Below are 17891 nucleotides of genomic sequence, written 5' to 3'. Positions count from 1 at the left end.
GTGGATGCTCATCAGTTGGAGAATGACTAAATAAATTATGGTATATGAATGCTATGAAATATTAATGTTCTAAAAGAAATGATCAGCAGGCCTGGAGAGACCTACAGGAACTGAAGCCAAATAAAGTGAGTAGAACCTAGAGATCATTGTGCAAGGTAACAGGAAGACTATACAATGATCAGTTCTGATGGAAGTGACTCTATTCAACAATGAGATGTTTCAGGCCAGTTCCAATAGATTTTTGATAAAGAGAGTCATCTGTACCCAGAGAGAGGAGTATGGGGACTGAATGTGGATCACAACATAGTATTTTTACTTTTCTGTTGTTGTTTGCTTGCATTTTGTTTTCTTTTTTCTTTTTTTCCTTTTTGATCTGACTTTTCCAGTAAATTTATAAATCCACACTCAGTCTCCAAAGTCCTCCCCACCCGGGAAAAAAAAAAATAACGAGCAGGCTGATTTTAGTATAGTCTGGAAAGGCTTACATGAACTAATGTTGCGTGAATTCAGCAGAACCAGGAAAACAGTGTACAAATAACAGCAAGATTATGTAATAATCAACTATGATCTTCTTAGCAATACAGTGATCTAAGACAACTGCAACAGACTTGGGATGGAAAATGCCATGCATAGCCAGAAAGAGAACTATGGAGACTGAATGTATTGAGGCAGAATTTTCACCTTTTTAATTTGTTTATTTGCTTTTTGTTTCTCATTATTTTTTCCTATTTTGATCTTTCTTGCACAATATGATAAATATGGAAATATATTTAGAGTTGCACATGTATTACATGTATCATACTGTTTGCTATCTTGGGGAGAGAGGGAGATAAAGAAGGAAGGAAAAAAAATTTGAAACGCAAAACCTTACAAAAATGAATGGTAAAATTGATCTTTAAATGTATTTTATAATATTTTTAAGATTAAATCAAAAATAAAGATATTGGCATTTTCAAAAATATTTTAATGCATTTAACATAACATTTAGAGCAAGAAACCCTGGGTTCATAACCTTAGTTCAGGATTAATCAAAACTAAAGCATCAATCCCATTCAGGCCTGCCCTGAGAAGAGAGAAAAAAGATTTTTAATATGCTTCCTCAGAGTACACACTACAATCTCTATGTAGCTTTACATACTTTTGGCTACATTTGAATGTCCTGCTTTGTTATGTAATAGAATCTATGATCTTAGATAAAATTTCCTAACCTCTTTGGGACTTGGTTTCCTTTTCTGTTAAATAAGGAGAATGGATTAACTGTTCTCAAAGGTCCTTTCCAGCTGTAAATGCTATGAGCTCATGATTTCTAAAAAGCTTTATCATACTAGTGAAAAAAATCCAGTGTATTTGTAATTCTAATTATTTTACTTATATTTGTTTATAAATTTCTTTTTGTAATTATTTTAAAACACATCAGGTTTTACATGATGATTAAACTTAAGCTTTTGTGGTAGTTTAAATTCAATGAATGTCTGGCCTTCTGCCTTGAAAAACCACCTGGCTATGCAATATTCATGAAATAAATGCATAGTTTGTCATAATTGTACTTAGCTAGTGAATATCACTCAAATGAAAAGTCAGATCTTGGAAATGTTCTGCTATTTCATTTTGTATTTACTTATTTTCTAAATCTAAGGGAAAGAAGAGCCAATAAGCGAATAGGATTGTAACTGAAAAAATTGAGTTTGAAAAGGTAGTTTAGGATCACATTATGAAAGCCCTGTTAGACAAGACTAAGAAGTTTTTTTTTTTTTAATTACATACATGATGGAAAACTGCTAAAGGTATTCTGACATTGCATTAGTAAGAAAAGGATGGAAACGGTATGAAAGAAGGTGAGATAGAAATAAGTTAAAGAGACAAATAAGAAAAATATTAAAACACATTATATTGTAATCTATTATATATAATATAATATGCAATATTATACATATTACATAATTTTATAAAATAAGCAGTTTCTTGAACTGGGGTAGTAACAGTGGCAATGGTATAAGGATTTACATTCAAAAAAGTATTAACTACTGATTGAAGGTGAGTTTTTGTACTTGTGTATGAGGTATCAAGAGAGAAAAAACAAAGGTCTAGGAGAATGGATAACTGAGAAGATCATAGAATCATAGAATTAGAGCTAAAAAGAGAGATGAATGAGTCCAACACACTTATTTTATAGAAGAAGAAATCAATATTCTGAGTGGTTAAATGCTTTGTCCAGAGTTCACATAGTTGTGTCTAAAAGATTCAATTCAGTGCTCTCTACACCACAAGTTTCACACATAGGAACAATAATACTCCCACAAGCATTAGGAGTCAGATTAAAATGTAAGTGGGAAATACTGGACAAAACAAATAAAAATATACTAAAGCATAGATAACATTACATTTTAAAATTAAACCAATATGCTGCCCACAGGGATCCTTATCCATGGATTAGTGGTCCTTTTTCAACCCGAGTCTGCCACCATGCTCTTCACCACACATTTCCATATTAGTGGAGTCACTGACAGAAATAAAGAAGGCAACATTTGTTTTATCATTAACAAATGGCAAGAAGACCTTTTTTCAAAATGTTTACTCTAGAGTCTAGAATTTAAATTGTACCTCTTATAGAAGAATAAATTCTTGTTAATATTATTTCTAAATTCTGATTATTAGTAAAGAAAATATAAAGCTAAAGTTTCTGTCCAAAAAGTCCAACTTTCACACTAGCACTTTTTCCATTATCAAAGATAAGTTAGTTAATCCTCACAATCTCCCCTAATAAAATGGATAAATTCTTAAGATTGAGGGCAGTCAAAGAGGAGAGGGTTTTTTCCTGTAACTATTGTACTTGGACCATACTGGAAGAGTATTTGATTTATTTCTTAGTAGCTTTTGGCTCTTTATTTTAGGCGCTTTTCCTGCCACAGAATTTATACAATTACAGATCAAAGGATAGCCACTGCTCTGTTCAAATTGTGAGAAACTGGACATTTTAGGACAACCTAATTTTAATTAAGTGAAATTTAATAAGAAAAGGAAGGGAACAGCAAAACCAAATTTAGATTTTTATTTTCTCCAATGATTAAAGTAATTACCAATTTATTTAAATTTGAGGTCATAGATAGTGATGTTTTAAGAAGAAAATCTAAAAATAATATGATAGAATAAATACTCAATTAGGAGTCAGGACACCTGGGTTCTCTTTTTTGTCTCAGCCAGCAACTAACTTTTTTATTGTGTCTCTTCTCGGATAAGTCACTTACTACTCTGGGCTCCAATTTCTCACCTATAAAATGGGAATGATAATTTAGGTTATTATATTCAACTTAGGGGCAGCTAGGTGGCATAGTGGATAAAGTGCCAGGTTTGACATCAGGAAAATTCCTCTTTGTGAGTTCAAATATGGCCTCAGAAACCTACTAGTTGTGTAACTCTAGGGAAGTCACTTAATCCTGTTTCTCTCAGTATCTTCATCTATAAAAATAAGTAAAAAAAGAAATGTTGAATCACTCCAGTATCTCCACCAAAAATATTTCAACTGGGATCATAAGGAATCATACATGACTGAAATGATTAATACAACAATAACAATACTTAATTCAGAGGAGTATTCAGAGGTTGAAATAACTATACGTGAAAACTATACAAGGGTCTAGGTATTTAAAAATATCCACTTTTGCCTATTTTCCTTATTAATCTATTTTAAACTGGTTTTCTAATTTAAAAATTAATCAGGGCATTTAGATGGTACAGTGGGTAGAGCACCAGCCCTTAAATCAGGGGGAATCTGAGTCCAAATCTGACCTTAGGCACTAAAATCTTCTTAGCTATGTGAGCCTGGGCAAGTCATTTAACCCCAATTGTTCTACACACACACACACACACACACACACACACACACACAAAACGTTTAACTACAATTTTAAATATACATACATATATATTTAAAATTTAGTAAGGTTAATTTTATATATATATTACTTATATATATGTAATATATTAAATTAATATAATGGAATACTATTGTTACTGTAAGATGTAACAAATATTCTGAGGAATTCAAAGAAATGTGATAAAGAACAGAGAAAGCAAAACCAGAAGAATATAAAGAGTGACTACAATAATGCGAATGAAAACAATCTAATTCAGATTAAATGAAATGATCTTTATGAACACTGGAAGACAGGATGATGAAACATTTCTGTCTTCCAAGTAAAGAAGTAGAAATCTTTGCATTCAGAATGTTATACACAATGGCAGACACATATTAACTGTGTTGATGAGTTTTGCTTAATAGTTTCTTTGACTTAAGGGAAAATCCTATGGGTGGCAATAAGAAATTTGTAAATATTAAAATAATCAATGCAATTTTAAAATAATTTGAGTAATATTAAAAATATTATACAAATAAAATAATTCTTTTATTCCTATCACATTGTTATTCTTCAGTCATTTCAGTTATGTCTGATTGTCATAATTATTTGAGATTTTCTTGGCAAAGATATTGAAGTGGTTTGAGATTTCCTTCTCCAGTTCATTTTACAAAAGAGGAAACTGAGGTAAACGGGATTAAATGATCTGCCCAGGGTTACAGTATAAGCATCTGAAACCACATTTGAACTCAGGTCTTCCTGACTTGAGGCCTGGTACTCTATCCTCTGTACCATGAGTTGTCTCTTATAACTGATTTATTATTACCATTATTGAAATGATTATTGTTCTTTCCAGCCTAAATTAAGTTCATTTTTTCAATCTACTCTATTACTTCATACAGTTCTTTAAAAAAAAATTCTTTTTTCCATGTCACTTGTAAAATGTATACACTTTTTAGTGGCAGGCATTTTATCATTGTTGGTTATTTATATTATAAGTGCAGGATCCTGTTTTATATGGCACCTTGCTACTGTGGAACTTTTTTTGGCTGTTTCAGTAAGAAATTTTCTGCCAAGCAAAACAGTAGGAGGGAAACTATAAAAGTGCTTGAAAATTCTAAAAAAAGAAATAAGTGAACAACCAGTGATCTAAACATAACTGGGAGTACTATTCCCATGACCTATGACCAAGAAGGAGGGGGGGGGAGGAAGAAAACAAAATGTACATAATCAAGAATGGATTTCATTTCAGAACCATAGGCCTTTATCTTTAAACAGAGCAGCAGTAACTCTAAATAGCATGTAAGCAGTTATGCTAAAACAAAATATTCTAACCCAAGTCTGAGATATGATTGCTTAAAAATCAGACAAATCTGGTTTAAATTTCTTCCTCAAAGTGTAAACTGAAGGATAATGATACAAAGTGGTTTCAGCAAAGAAAGCCATGTTATGAACCATCTTTGCTAACTGCAGGTTTTTCAACTTACCATAAAAAAATGAAATCAGTTAAAGTTATGTGGTGATATAAGCAGCTAAGAATTCTGCTCAAACCAGGCATGCTAAATGAGGTCTGATAATATATACAATTTTAGAATCAAACTGCAAACATGGTTGGGAATTTAAGGGCAACAGTTCTTTAAAAATTAATTATATGCCATCTTTGACCCAAGCATACCATTCACCATCTGATGATTTATTTGTGGCTTAAGCCACAAATAGCTTAAAATAGTGAAATTCAGATCAGTATTGAAGATGAAATACAGTAATACAAGTCTTATAAATTGACATAAAAATTTTTCTTTTTTACAAATATAATAACAAATCATATTGGACCTGATTTTAAGTTCTTTCCCCCTCCCCCAACGAACATAATTTGGTAGTGAGGGAAAGACTGCTCAAAGAAGAGATGTAATTACCTTTTGGAGAGCAGAACTATATCAGTAGCTATATGAGGAAGCAGGTTATTTATCTGATGTTACCCTGATGTCTCGGAAGGGTAAACTGCTTACCATGATCATAGGATCTAGTCTGATATCGTTTATATCTCCTGACATTTATATCACATTTCTCCACTCAGTTTAGAGCATATTAAAAACATTTCCCCATTTTTCCTCAAAGAGGCACTACTTCCCCTTCCCATTTATACAGATGTTTCTGTTATCTAGGAATAATTGAGGAATCTATTTTTCTGTATTTAAAGTAGCTCGACTCCATCTTTTTAAATGTCATGAAGTGCTAAAGTTGGCCTAATGACCAAGCGGATTTGGCCTAAAGGGGTAAAACTAGACTACTCCCTACTTACCAGAGGGCAATCATTTATTTGTCTAGATTTCTGTGGAGTAATCTGTGCCTAGAACGTTGTTGAGAGACCAAAGGAAAGAGAACAGTGCATTTCCTTTCTTGAAAATTGGTGATCTGGTATCATCACATTATAGGGTGGTTAAGTGGTGCAGTGGACAGAATGACAGGCCTGGAGTCTAAGTTCAAATGTGGCCTCAGATACTTACTAGTTGTGTGACCCTGGGCAAGGCTCTTAACCCTGCTTGCTCAAATGTAAAATGAGCTGGAGAAGTGCATGGCAAACCCCTCCAGTATCTCTGCCAAGAAATCCCTGATTTCTAACACAAAGTGTTAGACATGACTGAACAACAACGAAACCATAAAGTCATCCAATTCTGGAGAGTTCTAGTAATAATAATAAAAAAAAAGAACACTTGATTTGTATTCAGAAGACCTGAATTTGTGTTAGTTTGGCTATTTAATATCTTTGTGACCTTGAGTAAAAACTACAGTGGAAAAAGTACTAAACTTGAAGTCAGAAAATCTGAGTTGATTTGTCCCTGGATAGATGGACTTTGGCACCTACTATATGAAAGACAGACCTTTGTACTATGCCTAAGAGAAAAGTAAAATAAAGCCCTTAAATCATGACATTTATATTCTAATATAGGAGAAAAATATAATCATCTATAAATTTATTCAAAATTGATAAAAGAAAAATAAAATGAAACTTTTGAAATTTTTCCCCCACTAATAGCTGGGGGAACAGGAAAGCCTGTATAAGAGAAGGTGAAAGGTTCTTAAGAGGTAAAAGTGAGGAAGAATTAATTTCACTGATGAGTGTCCATGCAAAGCCAAGACACTGATATGAGAGATGGATGTCACATATGAAGAGTAAATTTGGCTGAATCATAGAGTCTATGAAGGAGAGGAATAAGCAAAATGTTGAAAAGATAAATAGGGGCCAGGATGTAAAGAACTTTTAAGGCCAAACAAGGGAGCTTGCTTGGATGCAAGAGATTATAACCTCTAGGAGCTTCTATAATTTTAACTTGTAGAGCAATATGGTCTGACATGTCCTTTAGGAAAATCATTTCGGCAGCTCTGTGATATATAGACTGAAGCAAGGAGAGAGATATGAAGCAGGAATACTGATTAAGCAAATCATTTACTCAGGGATACCTCTGCAAAATAAAGTGCTGGCTATAAATCTTAAAATAACAAGTACCAGTCAGCAGAAAATAATAGTCAGAAATGTTACAGAGGCGGACAATTTCTTGTTAGTTCCAGTTTTATACAATTTTTTTTTTTTGTAAATTACATCTACATGGCAGTTCTATGCTGAGTAAGAGGAAGCTTGCATTTTTCCCCCCTTTTACTTGTCCCTGATAGTTATGCCCATTTTTTGCTCTGAAACCAAAAAAAAAAAAAAAAAAAAAAAAAAAAGAGATGGAACTATCAAAAGAGGTACAGAAAGGTGAAATCTAATTCTTTATGGAGGGACCTGTTTGGTAGGACAAGCATCATTCCCATTAAGAAGATAAACTAAACTAGAAAAATGATTTGTGTCATATCAATCATTAAGTGGAAAATTAAAAGTTTACTTTTTTTTTTCAGTAGAATCTACCCAACTGCCAGAAGGTCTTATAATTACTATCTGAGAGTTCCACCTCTCATAAGAGTACAATGAACAGGAAATATCTTACTATTTACTACCATGTTTACCTAGGTCAGCTATAGTCTCAGATTACTTGAAGAACTCAATTAAATCTTTAAATGTTACACATACAAAGGATAGGAAAAAATAATAGATAACTGAATAGTACATGCAAAAAAACGATCTTGATAGTCTGGAAGGATAGGCTGAACATAATATAATGAAATGTAATGGTATAAAGGCCTGCATAGTATAGTATAGTGGGCAGATTCTCAACTAAAAAAGTCAAGGGACACAAAGAGCCTATGTTCAAGTCCCATTTTTGATACACTGACTATGTGACACCTCCCCTCCCTGTAAATGAATTAACCTCTTGGTAGTGACTGAGACATTAAGACTACAAGTTACAGAGAAGTTGAAGAATTATCACTGGTAAAATCCCTCACCAGGAGTTTCCTTTTACATCAATGAAATCACAAGTCTGGTCTTAAAAATTTTTTTAAGGTTGGATTCAAAAATTCAATTACAGAAGCACAAAAAAAAAAGAAATCAATGGCTAAAATTTTTATTTTAGTTGTCTTTCAATAAAGCAGCTGAAATAGGAAGCACTGTATAATGGTGGTTAGGGAAATGAATTTATAGTCAAAAGACCCAGTTAAAAATTCACCTTAGACACTTACTAGCTATGGAACTACAGGCAAGTTATTGAACTTCTCTCCCTCAGTTTTTCCTTATCTGTAAAATTGGAATGAGAATAGTTCCTGCAACACAGAGTTATTGGATAACATCTGCAAGTTGTTTTTACAAACCCTGAAGCACTTCTATGAATGACAACAATAATGATTTGGAAAGAAAATGAACATGAAAATATATGAATTATATTACTTAACCAATATTACCAGTATTTTCCCCCTGATTTTTCAATAATTTATCAAACAAATTTGCATCAGAGAGCTAATGACTGAATCTGTATTTTACCTACCTGAGGAACCCATTTAGAAGATACAAAGCTGGTTACTTCTATTACTGATAAGCCTGTTTTGGAAAGTTGGTTGATAAACTCGATTTTGATATCTGTAGGTACAATGACCTATAAAAACAGAATTTTAGTACTGAGAGACTTATAGCTTACAAGAAGAAAAACATTTTATACAAAACCAAAAGATTTACAAAATGAGATAACAGATGCAAAGCACTTTGTCAATCTTAAAGCATGACATAAATGCTAGTTCTTAACATTATTAAAGGAATTATACAAATACTTACTAAATATACATATTTGTACATATTTATATCTGTATATATCTTCCTCCAATAGAATAGAAGTTTCCTGAAGACAGGGAGTTTCATTTGTTTTTCATTTTTATAATCAGAACTCAACATAATGTGTGGCATGTAGTAGGCACTTATGAAATATTTCTTGATTGGTAAATGATATTATTCATAGAATATAAGTCTAGATAATTTTTAAAAATATGAATTTTTCAAATAATATCTAACATAGAACCTGTGGATATCTCCAATTACCTTTTCATTTTGTAAGCCATCCCTGGGTCCAACTTCTACTATTTTAACATACTCTGGGAATCCTGATAATTGTGTTACCTAGGAAAAATGAGAAAAAAGACTTTTGAACCAAAATTACTCAATTAAAAATGAAGAATCACTGTAATTTCAAAGGCTGAAATTAAAACTCTAGCTACAGGCACAGGGGAGCAGCGACCTTTGTTCCAGGGCAGAAAAAAATGCTTGTGGTCACTTATATATCAGAGCAAGCGAGTAAGAGAGAAGTAAACACACTTCTCCTTGAATCATACTACCTCTGAAGAACTAAAAACTTCCAAGTCCATGCAAGTATCTTTGAAAACAGCTGCACAAAACCCCTTTAGCTTCAAATAGTGCATCCTCCAACCTGGAGCAGATCCCAACTTTAACTAAGAGTTAAAAGTCAAATAAAAATATGGGAAAATGTAGCATTATCAGTCACTAGATATTGACTATATATGTAGATTTATTTATATTTAAATTTTCACTGCATCGCTCCCCCGTCCCAGGACTAGAATACCTGTTCCTCAGGAAGCAGCCAGGATACTTATCAAACTCCATTAGTATCAAAATCTTTGGAAACTAATAACTAAAATGAAATAGTATCTTTTCTACATTAGTATCAAAATCTTTAGAAACTAATAACTATTTCTCAGGCTCTGAATAGGACAGCTAACTGGCATAGTAGATAGAACATCAGGTCTGGAATCAGTTCAAGTCTGAAATGTGAATTCAAATATGGCTTCAAAAACTTACTAGTTGTGTGATCCTTTGCAAGTGACTTCATCTAATTTCCCTCAGTTTCCCCAACTGTAAAATGAGCTGTAGATGACAAACTATTCCAGTGTGAGGTCATCAAGAATCACATATGACTAAACAACAAAAATCTCTGCATTCTATTTGGGTCTCTAGCAGCTATATAATCTGTGTTCTACCATGGTTCATATTCCTTCCTTACTGTTTGTTCTCATAAATATTAGTTCCTTCTAAGTAAAAAGGCATGTATTAAGTGCCTGCTTTATGCCAGTCACTCTTAAGTAATGGGTTTATTCAGTTCAGTTCTTTCTTGGGGCTCCCAAAGCCTGCTTCTGGTTTGCTGGGACCTAGTTTGCACTGGACTGTGTTCAACTCTCAGCCAGGTGCACTTCTAAAAGTGCCTCGAAATTTCTTTCCCACTATCCTTTTGTGGGTTCTGGCACTCCAGAAATTGTTTTATAGCATTATTTAAATGTGTTTAGAGGGGTTTTATTTTCTCTATCATCTTGACTCCACCCCTAGTAATTTAGATTTTGAAAATTTATGAATTTCTGAATTGGACACTAGCTACCCCAAAGATAAATTTCCTTAATAATATAGTTTTTGGAGGAAAAAAGGAACATCAAAGGGAAGATGTTGCAGTAAGGTAACCAAATACATGATATAAAAGGATCAAGAAATTTGGAAGCTTCAACCCTCCATTATAATTGCTGTTAATTGGTTAAACAGTACAGATCTGAGGTGAATGAAAAGTTATCAATTCAGTAATTCCACAAAGGGTCTTTACCCTCTGGGGAAGAATAATAATTGTAATACATTATCTAAATGTTTTATATTTTATATTTCCTATATTCCTATAGTCCTTTCTGTATTATCTTTAATGAGTAAATGAAGTCATTCTATATAAGATCTCCATATTTAACATTTGGTACTTTTTCAGGAGGGTATCTCATCACCCACTTTGAGGGAAATATTATCTATGAGCTACATATAAGCTTTGTTTGAGAGATTGTGCCAGAATCTTACTTCATGGTGGAGAAAAGTTGACCTCTTTGAGAGTCAGCCTTCCCCCTAACAGAACCTAGGTCTGTATGAGTGCAGAAGCCCTCCAGATTAAGTCCTGGGCTATAGAATACCTTAAGATTTCAAAATGTGACTATTGAAAGATGCTCCTCATCATACTTCCTTTAAACATCATACTTGAAACCAGATTGTAATTTGTTTGAGGACATGGATCCTATTGTGTATTTCCTTTCTATCCCCTGTAATACACTAGAAATGAACAATGATCTAAATGTCTGCTATTTATAATGCACTGTGTTAGCAACTGTGGGGAAAAGAAAAGAAAAATGAGGATGTTAGTTCCTTATATCTGTTTTAAGAGACTTGGTGGTATACACAGAAAAAGCTTAGTAGTCACTAATGCAAAAAATATGAAGTCTGGACTCTATGTTGACTGGCATTATGATCAGTGACTTTGATAAAGATATATAGGTGACATATTTTTTAAAATGATAATATAATAAAGTTCTGAAAGGAACTAGATAGCTAATAGAATCCATGATGCAGGGGTCCTCAAACTATGTCCCGCAGGCCAGATGCAGCAGCTGAGGACATTTATCTCCCTCACCCAAGGCTATGAAGTTTCTTTATTTAAAGGCCCACAAAACAAAGTTTTTGTTTTTACTATAGTCTGGCCCTCCAACAGTCTGAGGGACAGTGAACTGGCCCCCTATTTAAAAAAGTCTGAGGACCCATGAATGGACTCAATTCCATCATCATGTTGAATTATGGTAAATTTTGACACTCAGCATTATTTCTGGTCACCCTAATTTGCTTTCCCCTTCTGACTGGAGACCTGGATGGTGAAGCCCCTTCCACAGCTTTCCTTTTTAAATGGTTCACAACCTTCCAGATTAATCCATTTTACACCAGCAGCTCTGCTTGCCTTCAACTCCACAGAACTTTGTCTTCCTCGCCTCTTTTCAGTGTTGTCTTCTTCCATTAGATTGGAAACTCCTCAAAAGCTGAGATCACTTTTTCGTATTTGTATTTTTAGTCTTAGCACAGTACCCGAGGAAGAGTAGATACTTAATAAGTGTTTAGTGAATTGAATTAACAATAGTCAGAACTAGAAAAGATCTTGACAAATTAGAATGAAAGGTTGAATCTAATCAAATAAGAATATGGAAGGATAAGTATAAAGTACTTCACTAGAGTTAAAAAATCGATTCCACAATTACATTATGGTAGAGCTCACCTAGCAAGCAGATGGCTCAGCAAAAAGAATGCCAGGTTTGTAATCAGGAAAACCTGAGTTCAAATCTAATTATTTGAACACTTCCCCCTCCAAACAAATCACTTTGCCCTGTTTGCTTCAGTTTCTTCATCTGTAAAGTGAGCTAGAAAAAGACACAGAAAACCACCCCAGTATCTTTGTCAAGAAAACCCCAAAAGGAGCCATGGAGAATAGGATATGACTGAATATCAAGAAGAACTTTTGCTAAATAAAGGGTTCCACGAAAAAGATCCTAGAGTTTTATTAAAATGCAATATAAATCAATTAAATGACATGGAAGAAAAAAATGATCTTTACTGCTTTGAGAAAGACAGTAGGATAAGAAAGGTTTTTATCCTGTTCATACTGTAACTGGGATATTATGCTTGGAGTGCTACTTTGCAGGAAAGTAGAAAAAGTCCAAATAGATTAGTGGACTTCCAGAAGACTGTGAGAGTACAGGAGAAAATGCTATGTCAGAAAAGAGATGGACTGAAGATGATGGTACAGGGTGAAAGAGCCCTAACATTAAACTGTATTTAAATTCTGACTTGCAGGATCACTATATAACTTGTACAATTTATCCATTCTAGGTCTCTGTCATTTCATATATAAAATATAGTGCTTGGAATAGATTGGCTCTAAGGTCGGTTCTAGTTCTAGATCTGTATATTTAAGTCATTTTTATAAGCAATTTGGGTTAAGTGATTACCCAGAATCATAAATCCAATGTGTCTTAAGCTAAATCTGAAATCACTTGCTCATGACTCCAAAGCTAGTATTCAATCCACTATACCATCTAACTGCCTCTCTGAGGAGCATTTTAAGAGCTATCATTCAGAAGGATTAAATTTGTTTTGTTTGGACTCATATGACAGAATTAGGAATAATGAATTGAAGTTACTGACAAGAGATTTAGTTCCTTCATCTATAAGATCTTCATGTGGATACCAGATGACCATTTGTTGTGGATATGATAGAAGGGATTTATACCTAGATATGGGTTAGATTTAGATAGCTTCTGACTTTGAGATTTTAATATTCTGTGCTACTCTGCCCAATACAGGCACTATAATATGTATTGTATTATCATCCATATTTGAAGGTGATACAATAGATTTATCATTCCTAGGATCTGTGTTCTGAGATTCATCTTTTCTATGTGGCATAATATATTTCTATTGATGTATCCATATTGGTAGAACTACAACATGTTTAGTAGATACTAGTGAAGTCAGTGACTTCAAGACAATAAAACTAACTTATCATTTAGAAGCTGAAATTTGTAATTTTGGGCTCATTAGTATGAAGCTTTCCCTATTAAGTTGTTTACAGCCCACCTTTCATAATTTCTACCAAATCATGCATTGCTAAACAAGATGAAGATTACAGTCAATAAGTGACCACATTTTGAATTGGAATAGAATTTGGAATTGGAGAATATGAGATAGAGAAAAGAAATGAAAAAGATCTTTTCTATGCAAAGTCTAGGGCTAAAAAAGCTAGCAGAACTGGGAAAATGATTTAACAGTATCTTTAATCTTGAATTCTCATTGCCATGCACAAAACATCATATAGCAAAACTGACCAAAGAATGCCTTTCATGAGCCAGTTTTGTGCACAAGTCCCTTGAAATTGGTCCTAAAATACTCCCCCAAACTGCCCCATGTTATAGATACTTTATAGGCCATAATTGTCTCTAACCAATAATTCAAAAGTTCCTATAAATGTTTACTTTTACTTTTGAAAGGACACAGTTAATTACAAAGGAATTTAATTAAAAAGTATATTAATAAGAATAATAAAACGTTCATTCCATAGATCTTGAACTCATCCACACTCACACCCTTACTAAGAATAATGAACATATGTAAAGAATAAAAGCCTGCAAAATAGGGAGTATGCATAAATCAGTATCAATAGTGGAGGGCATAGTGTGAAATTATTCCTCAATAGTTCCACATATGAGGAACACATGTGACAACAAATCATATGTGGAGGGCATCAAATGCCTCTAAATACTTCCAAGCTGCCAGTGTCTTCTGGTGATTCTATTGTGATGATTTCTTCTGGGTCTGATCCATGCAAGGATCACCTTCTATTATTCCCTATTGGCTAATAAGTTTGTTGCTCCAATCCATAAGGCATTTTGTCACTACTTCTACTGCAGGAAGAGCTGAAGCTTTATCAGCTAGTTCTTTTAGCTCTGACTCTCAACTAAATTCTTTAGCTGAGATGCTATCTCAAGGACCACCTGATACTCTCTTTTGTGATCACTGAAAGTTTCTGCAGTTAGTTGGCCTTTTCCAGGTAGAAATAATGTACACAATGACTTTTGAATCAGACATTTTAAAAAAGCCTCAGTTTTGTGAATACGTTTGAAAATAGCTGACTTTTTCTAGAACAATTTTGAGTAAATATTAGTTACTCTTAAATGTTAACATAATAATAGTTCATATGTATACAGCTCTTTAAAGTTTATAAAGCACTTTCATTATGACCCTGGGTCAGGTAGTGCAAATATAACTATGCCCACTTGTATAAGTAAAAAAATTAAGATTTAAATATATATTGTCAATTGTATTTTTACTACCCCAAAAAAATTTTACTTAGCAGAGAAACAAATGTGATCCTGTACTTTCCCTTTGAAAATAATATCTCCTTTGTACAAATAAAACTAATGCAGACAAGATTAGAAAGGAAGCAATAAACTGGGAAAACATTTTTACAGTCAAAGGTTATGATAAAGGCCTCATTTCCAAAATATATGGAGAATTGACTCTAATTTATAAGAAATCAAGCCATTCTCCAATTGATAAATGGTCAAAGAATATGAACAGACAATTCTCAAAGAAATTGAAACTATTTCTAGCCATATGAAAAGATGCTCCAAGTCATTATTAATTAGAGAAATGCAAATTAAGACAACTCTGAGATACCACTACACACCTGTCAGACTGGCTAGAATGAGAGGGAAAGATAATGCGGAATGTTGGAGGGGATGTGGGAAAACAGGGACACTGAAACATTTTTGGTGGAATTGTGAATACATCCAGCCATTCTGGAGAGCAATTTGGAACTATGCTCAAAAAGTTATCAATCTGTGCATACCCTTTGATCCAGCAATGTTTCTACTGGGCTTATATCCCAAAGAGATCATAAAGAAGGGAAAGGGACCTGTATGTGCACGAATGTTTGTGGCAGCCCTCTTTGTAAAGGCCAGAAACTGGAAACTGAGTAGCTGCCCATCAATTGGAGAATGGCTGAATAAATTGTGGTATATGAATACTATGGAATATTATTGTTCTGTAAAAAATGACCAACAGGATGATTTCAGAAAGGCCTGGAGAGATTTACATGAACTGATGCTGAGTGAAACGAGCAGGGCCAAGAGATCATTATATACTTCAACAACAATACTATATGATGATCAATTCTGACGGACCTGGCCATCCTCAGCAATGAGATGAACCAACTCAGTTCCAATGGAGCAGTAATGAACTGAACCAGCTATGCCCAGCGAAAGAACTCTGGGAGATGACTAAGAACCATTACATTGAATTCCCAATCCCTCTATTTTTGCCCGCTGGTATTTTGGATTTCCTTCACAGGTTAATTGTACAATATTTCAGAGTCCTATTCTTTTTGTACAGCAAAATAACTGTTTGGGTCATATATACTTATTGTGTATCTAATTTATACTTTAACATATTTAACACGCATTGGTCATCTTGCCATCTAAGGGAGGAGTGGAGGGAAGGAGGGGAAAAATTGGAACAAAAAATTTGGCAATTGTCAATGCTGTAAAATTACCCATACATATAACTTGTAAATAAAAAGCTATCAAAAGTCTACCAGTATGTCCCCACAGTGTGAAATAAAATGCTTTGCATAGTATCTGGCATATATTAAGCAGTGTGTGTGTGTGTGTGTGTGTGTGTGTGTGTGTGTAACATGTATATGCTCATCCAGCTCCCTCTTCCATTATGAATTAGGGCATATTTTACCCCTCTGCACCACAACAGGGATCAGGTCTATGTCTCCTCTTTTTGTTCCATGACAAAGGTAAGTTTCCCATAAAAGGAGACAAAACAATCCCTGTAACTGATTTGTCTCAAATCTGGCCTCAGACCCTATCTGTGTGAGCCTGCTTGTCTTAGTTCTCTCATCTATAAAATGAGCTAAAGGAGGAAATGGCAAGTTATCTCTGCAAGGAAAACCCCATACGGGATCATAAAGAGTTGGACATAACCAAAGTGACTGAATAACAACAACATAACATGCCAAAATCTAAAGAGAATTGCTAATAAAATAGAAAAAGATATTTCCTATAGATGGTAAGGTTCTCCAAATATTATTTGTTTTTAATTAATTTATTTATTTTTAATACACTTTGCTTTATGAATCATATTGGGAGAGAAAAATCAGAACAAAAGAGAAAAACCATGGGAGAGAAAAAATAAACAGAAAAAAGTGAATATAGCATGTATTGATTTACATTCAGTCTCCTTAGTTCTTATTCTGGATGCAGATAGCATTTTCTGTCCAAAGTCTATATTGGGACTGTTTTGGAAAACTGAGTTACTGAGAAGAACCAAACTTTTCATAGTTGATCATCTTACATTCTTTCTGTTATTGTGTACAATGTATTTTTGATTCTGCTTGTTTCGCTTGGCATCAGTTCATGTAAATATTTCAAGGCCTAAAATCAGCTTGTTCATCTTTTTTATAGAACAATAATATTCAATTACCTTCATATTCCACAGCTCATTCATCCATTCCTCAACTGATGAACATCTACTCATTTTCCAATTCTTTGCTACCACAAAAAGAGCTACTACAAATATTTTTGCACACGTGGGTCATTTTCTATCCTTTATGATTTCCTTGGGATGCAAACATAGTAGTGAACCTGGGCCAAAGGGTATGCAGTTTTTTAGTCTTTTAGACATAGTTCCAGATTGCTCTCCAGAATGGCTGGATCATCAAATTATTTGTTGGTTGATATAAATAAAGCACAGTAAAAATTACATAATTTGCTCAGTAAGATCTATGATCAAACGAACATCAGCCTAATAATATATACAAGGACAAAACAAAGAAACAACAGCATGTTGATGAAGAATTCTTATTGTTCAAATTCTCATATACAGCTAGACAGCTAGTCTATTACGAAGATCCATTTGCTTCTTGAGAAATAACACTAGTATTGGAGAGAGGTGAGGATTAGGTTGAATCCTACTTCTAGTATCTAATAGCTGCTGAATGACTCTGGGCAAGTTACTTAAACCTTATTTCTTTTAAACCACTGTTTCTCCACCGAAAATTGATCTACCTTATAAAGCTGTTGCAAGTATTAAGTGTATAAATTATGTATTTTATGTATAAAAGATGCATTTTGAAACTTAAGAGTGATATAAAAATGAAAGATATTACTCAATGAAGGACAGGTTTTTATGGGAAAAATGATCTGAGCCCAAAATTGAATTGAGAGAAGCAAGTAGGTTGGATTACATATGAA

General features: G+C 33.6%; 1 protein-coding gene across 1 annotated transcript in view; it reads right to left on the bottom strand.

Annotated features, from left to right (window-relative positions):
* Positions 1–17891, bottom strand: part of HMGCLL1 (3-hydroxymethyl-3-methylglutaryl-CoA lyase like 1) — a 213952-nt gene that overhangs the window by 136267 nt on the left and 59794 nt on the right. Inside the window, exons 2-3 of the mRNA XM_023503044.2 lie at positions 9319–9396; positions 8774–8881 (exon numbers count right to left, since the gene is read on the bottom strand). Coding sequence (XP_023358812.1) covers positions 8774–8881; positions 9319–9396 — 186 coding nt within the window. The remainder of the gene's footprint in view (positions 1–8773; positions 8882–9318; positions 9397–17891) is intronic.

Source organism: Sarcophilus harrisii, chromosome 4 (assembly GCF_902635505.1).
Source record: "Sarcophilus harrisii chromosome 4, mSarHar1.11, whole genome shotgun sequence".
Classification (NCBI taxonomy): Eukaryota; Metazoa; Chordata; class Mammalia; order Dasyuromorphia; family Dasyuridae; genus Sarcophilus; species Sarcophilus harrisii.
This window is presented reverse-complemented; position numbering and strand designations above follow the sequence as displayed.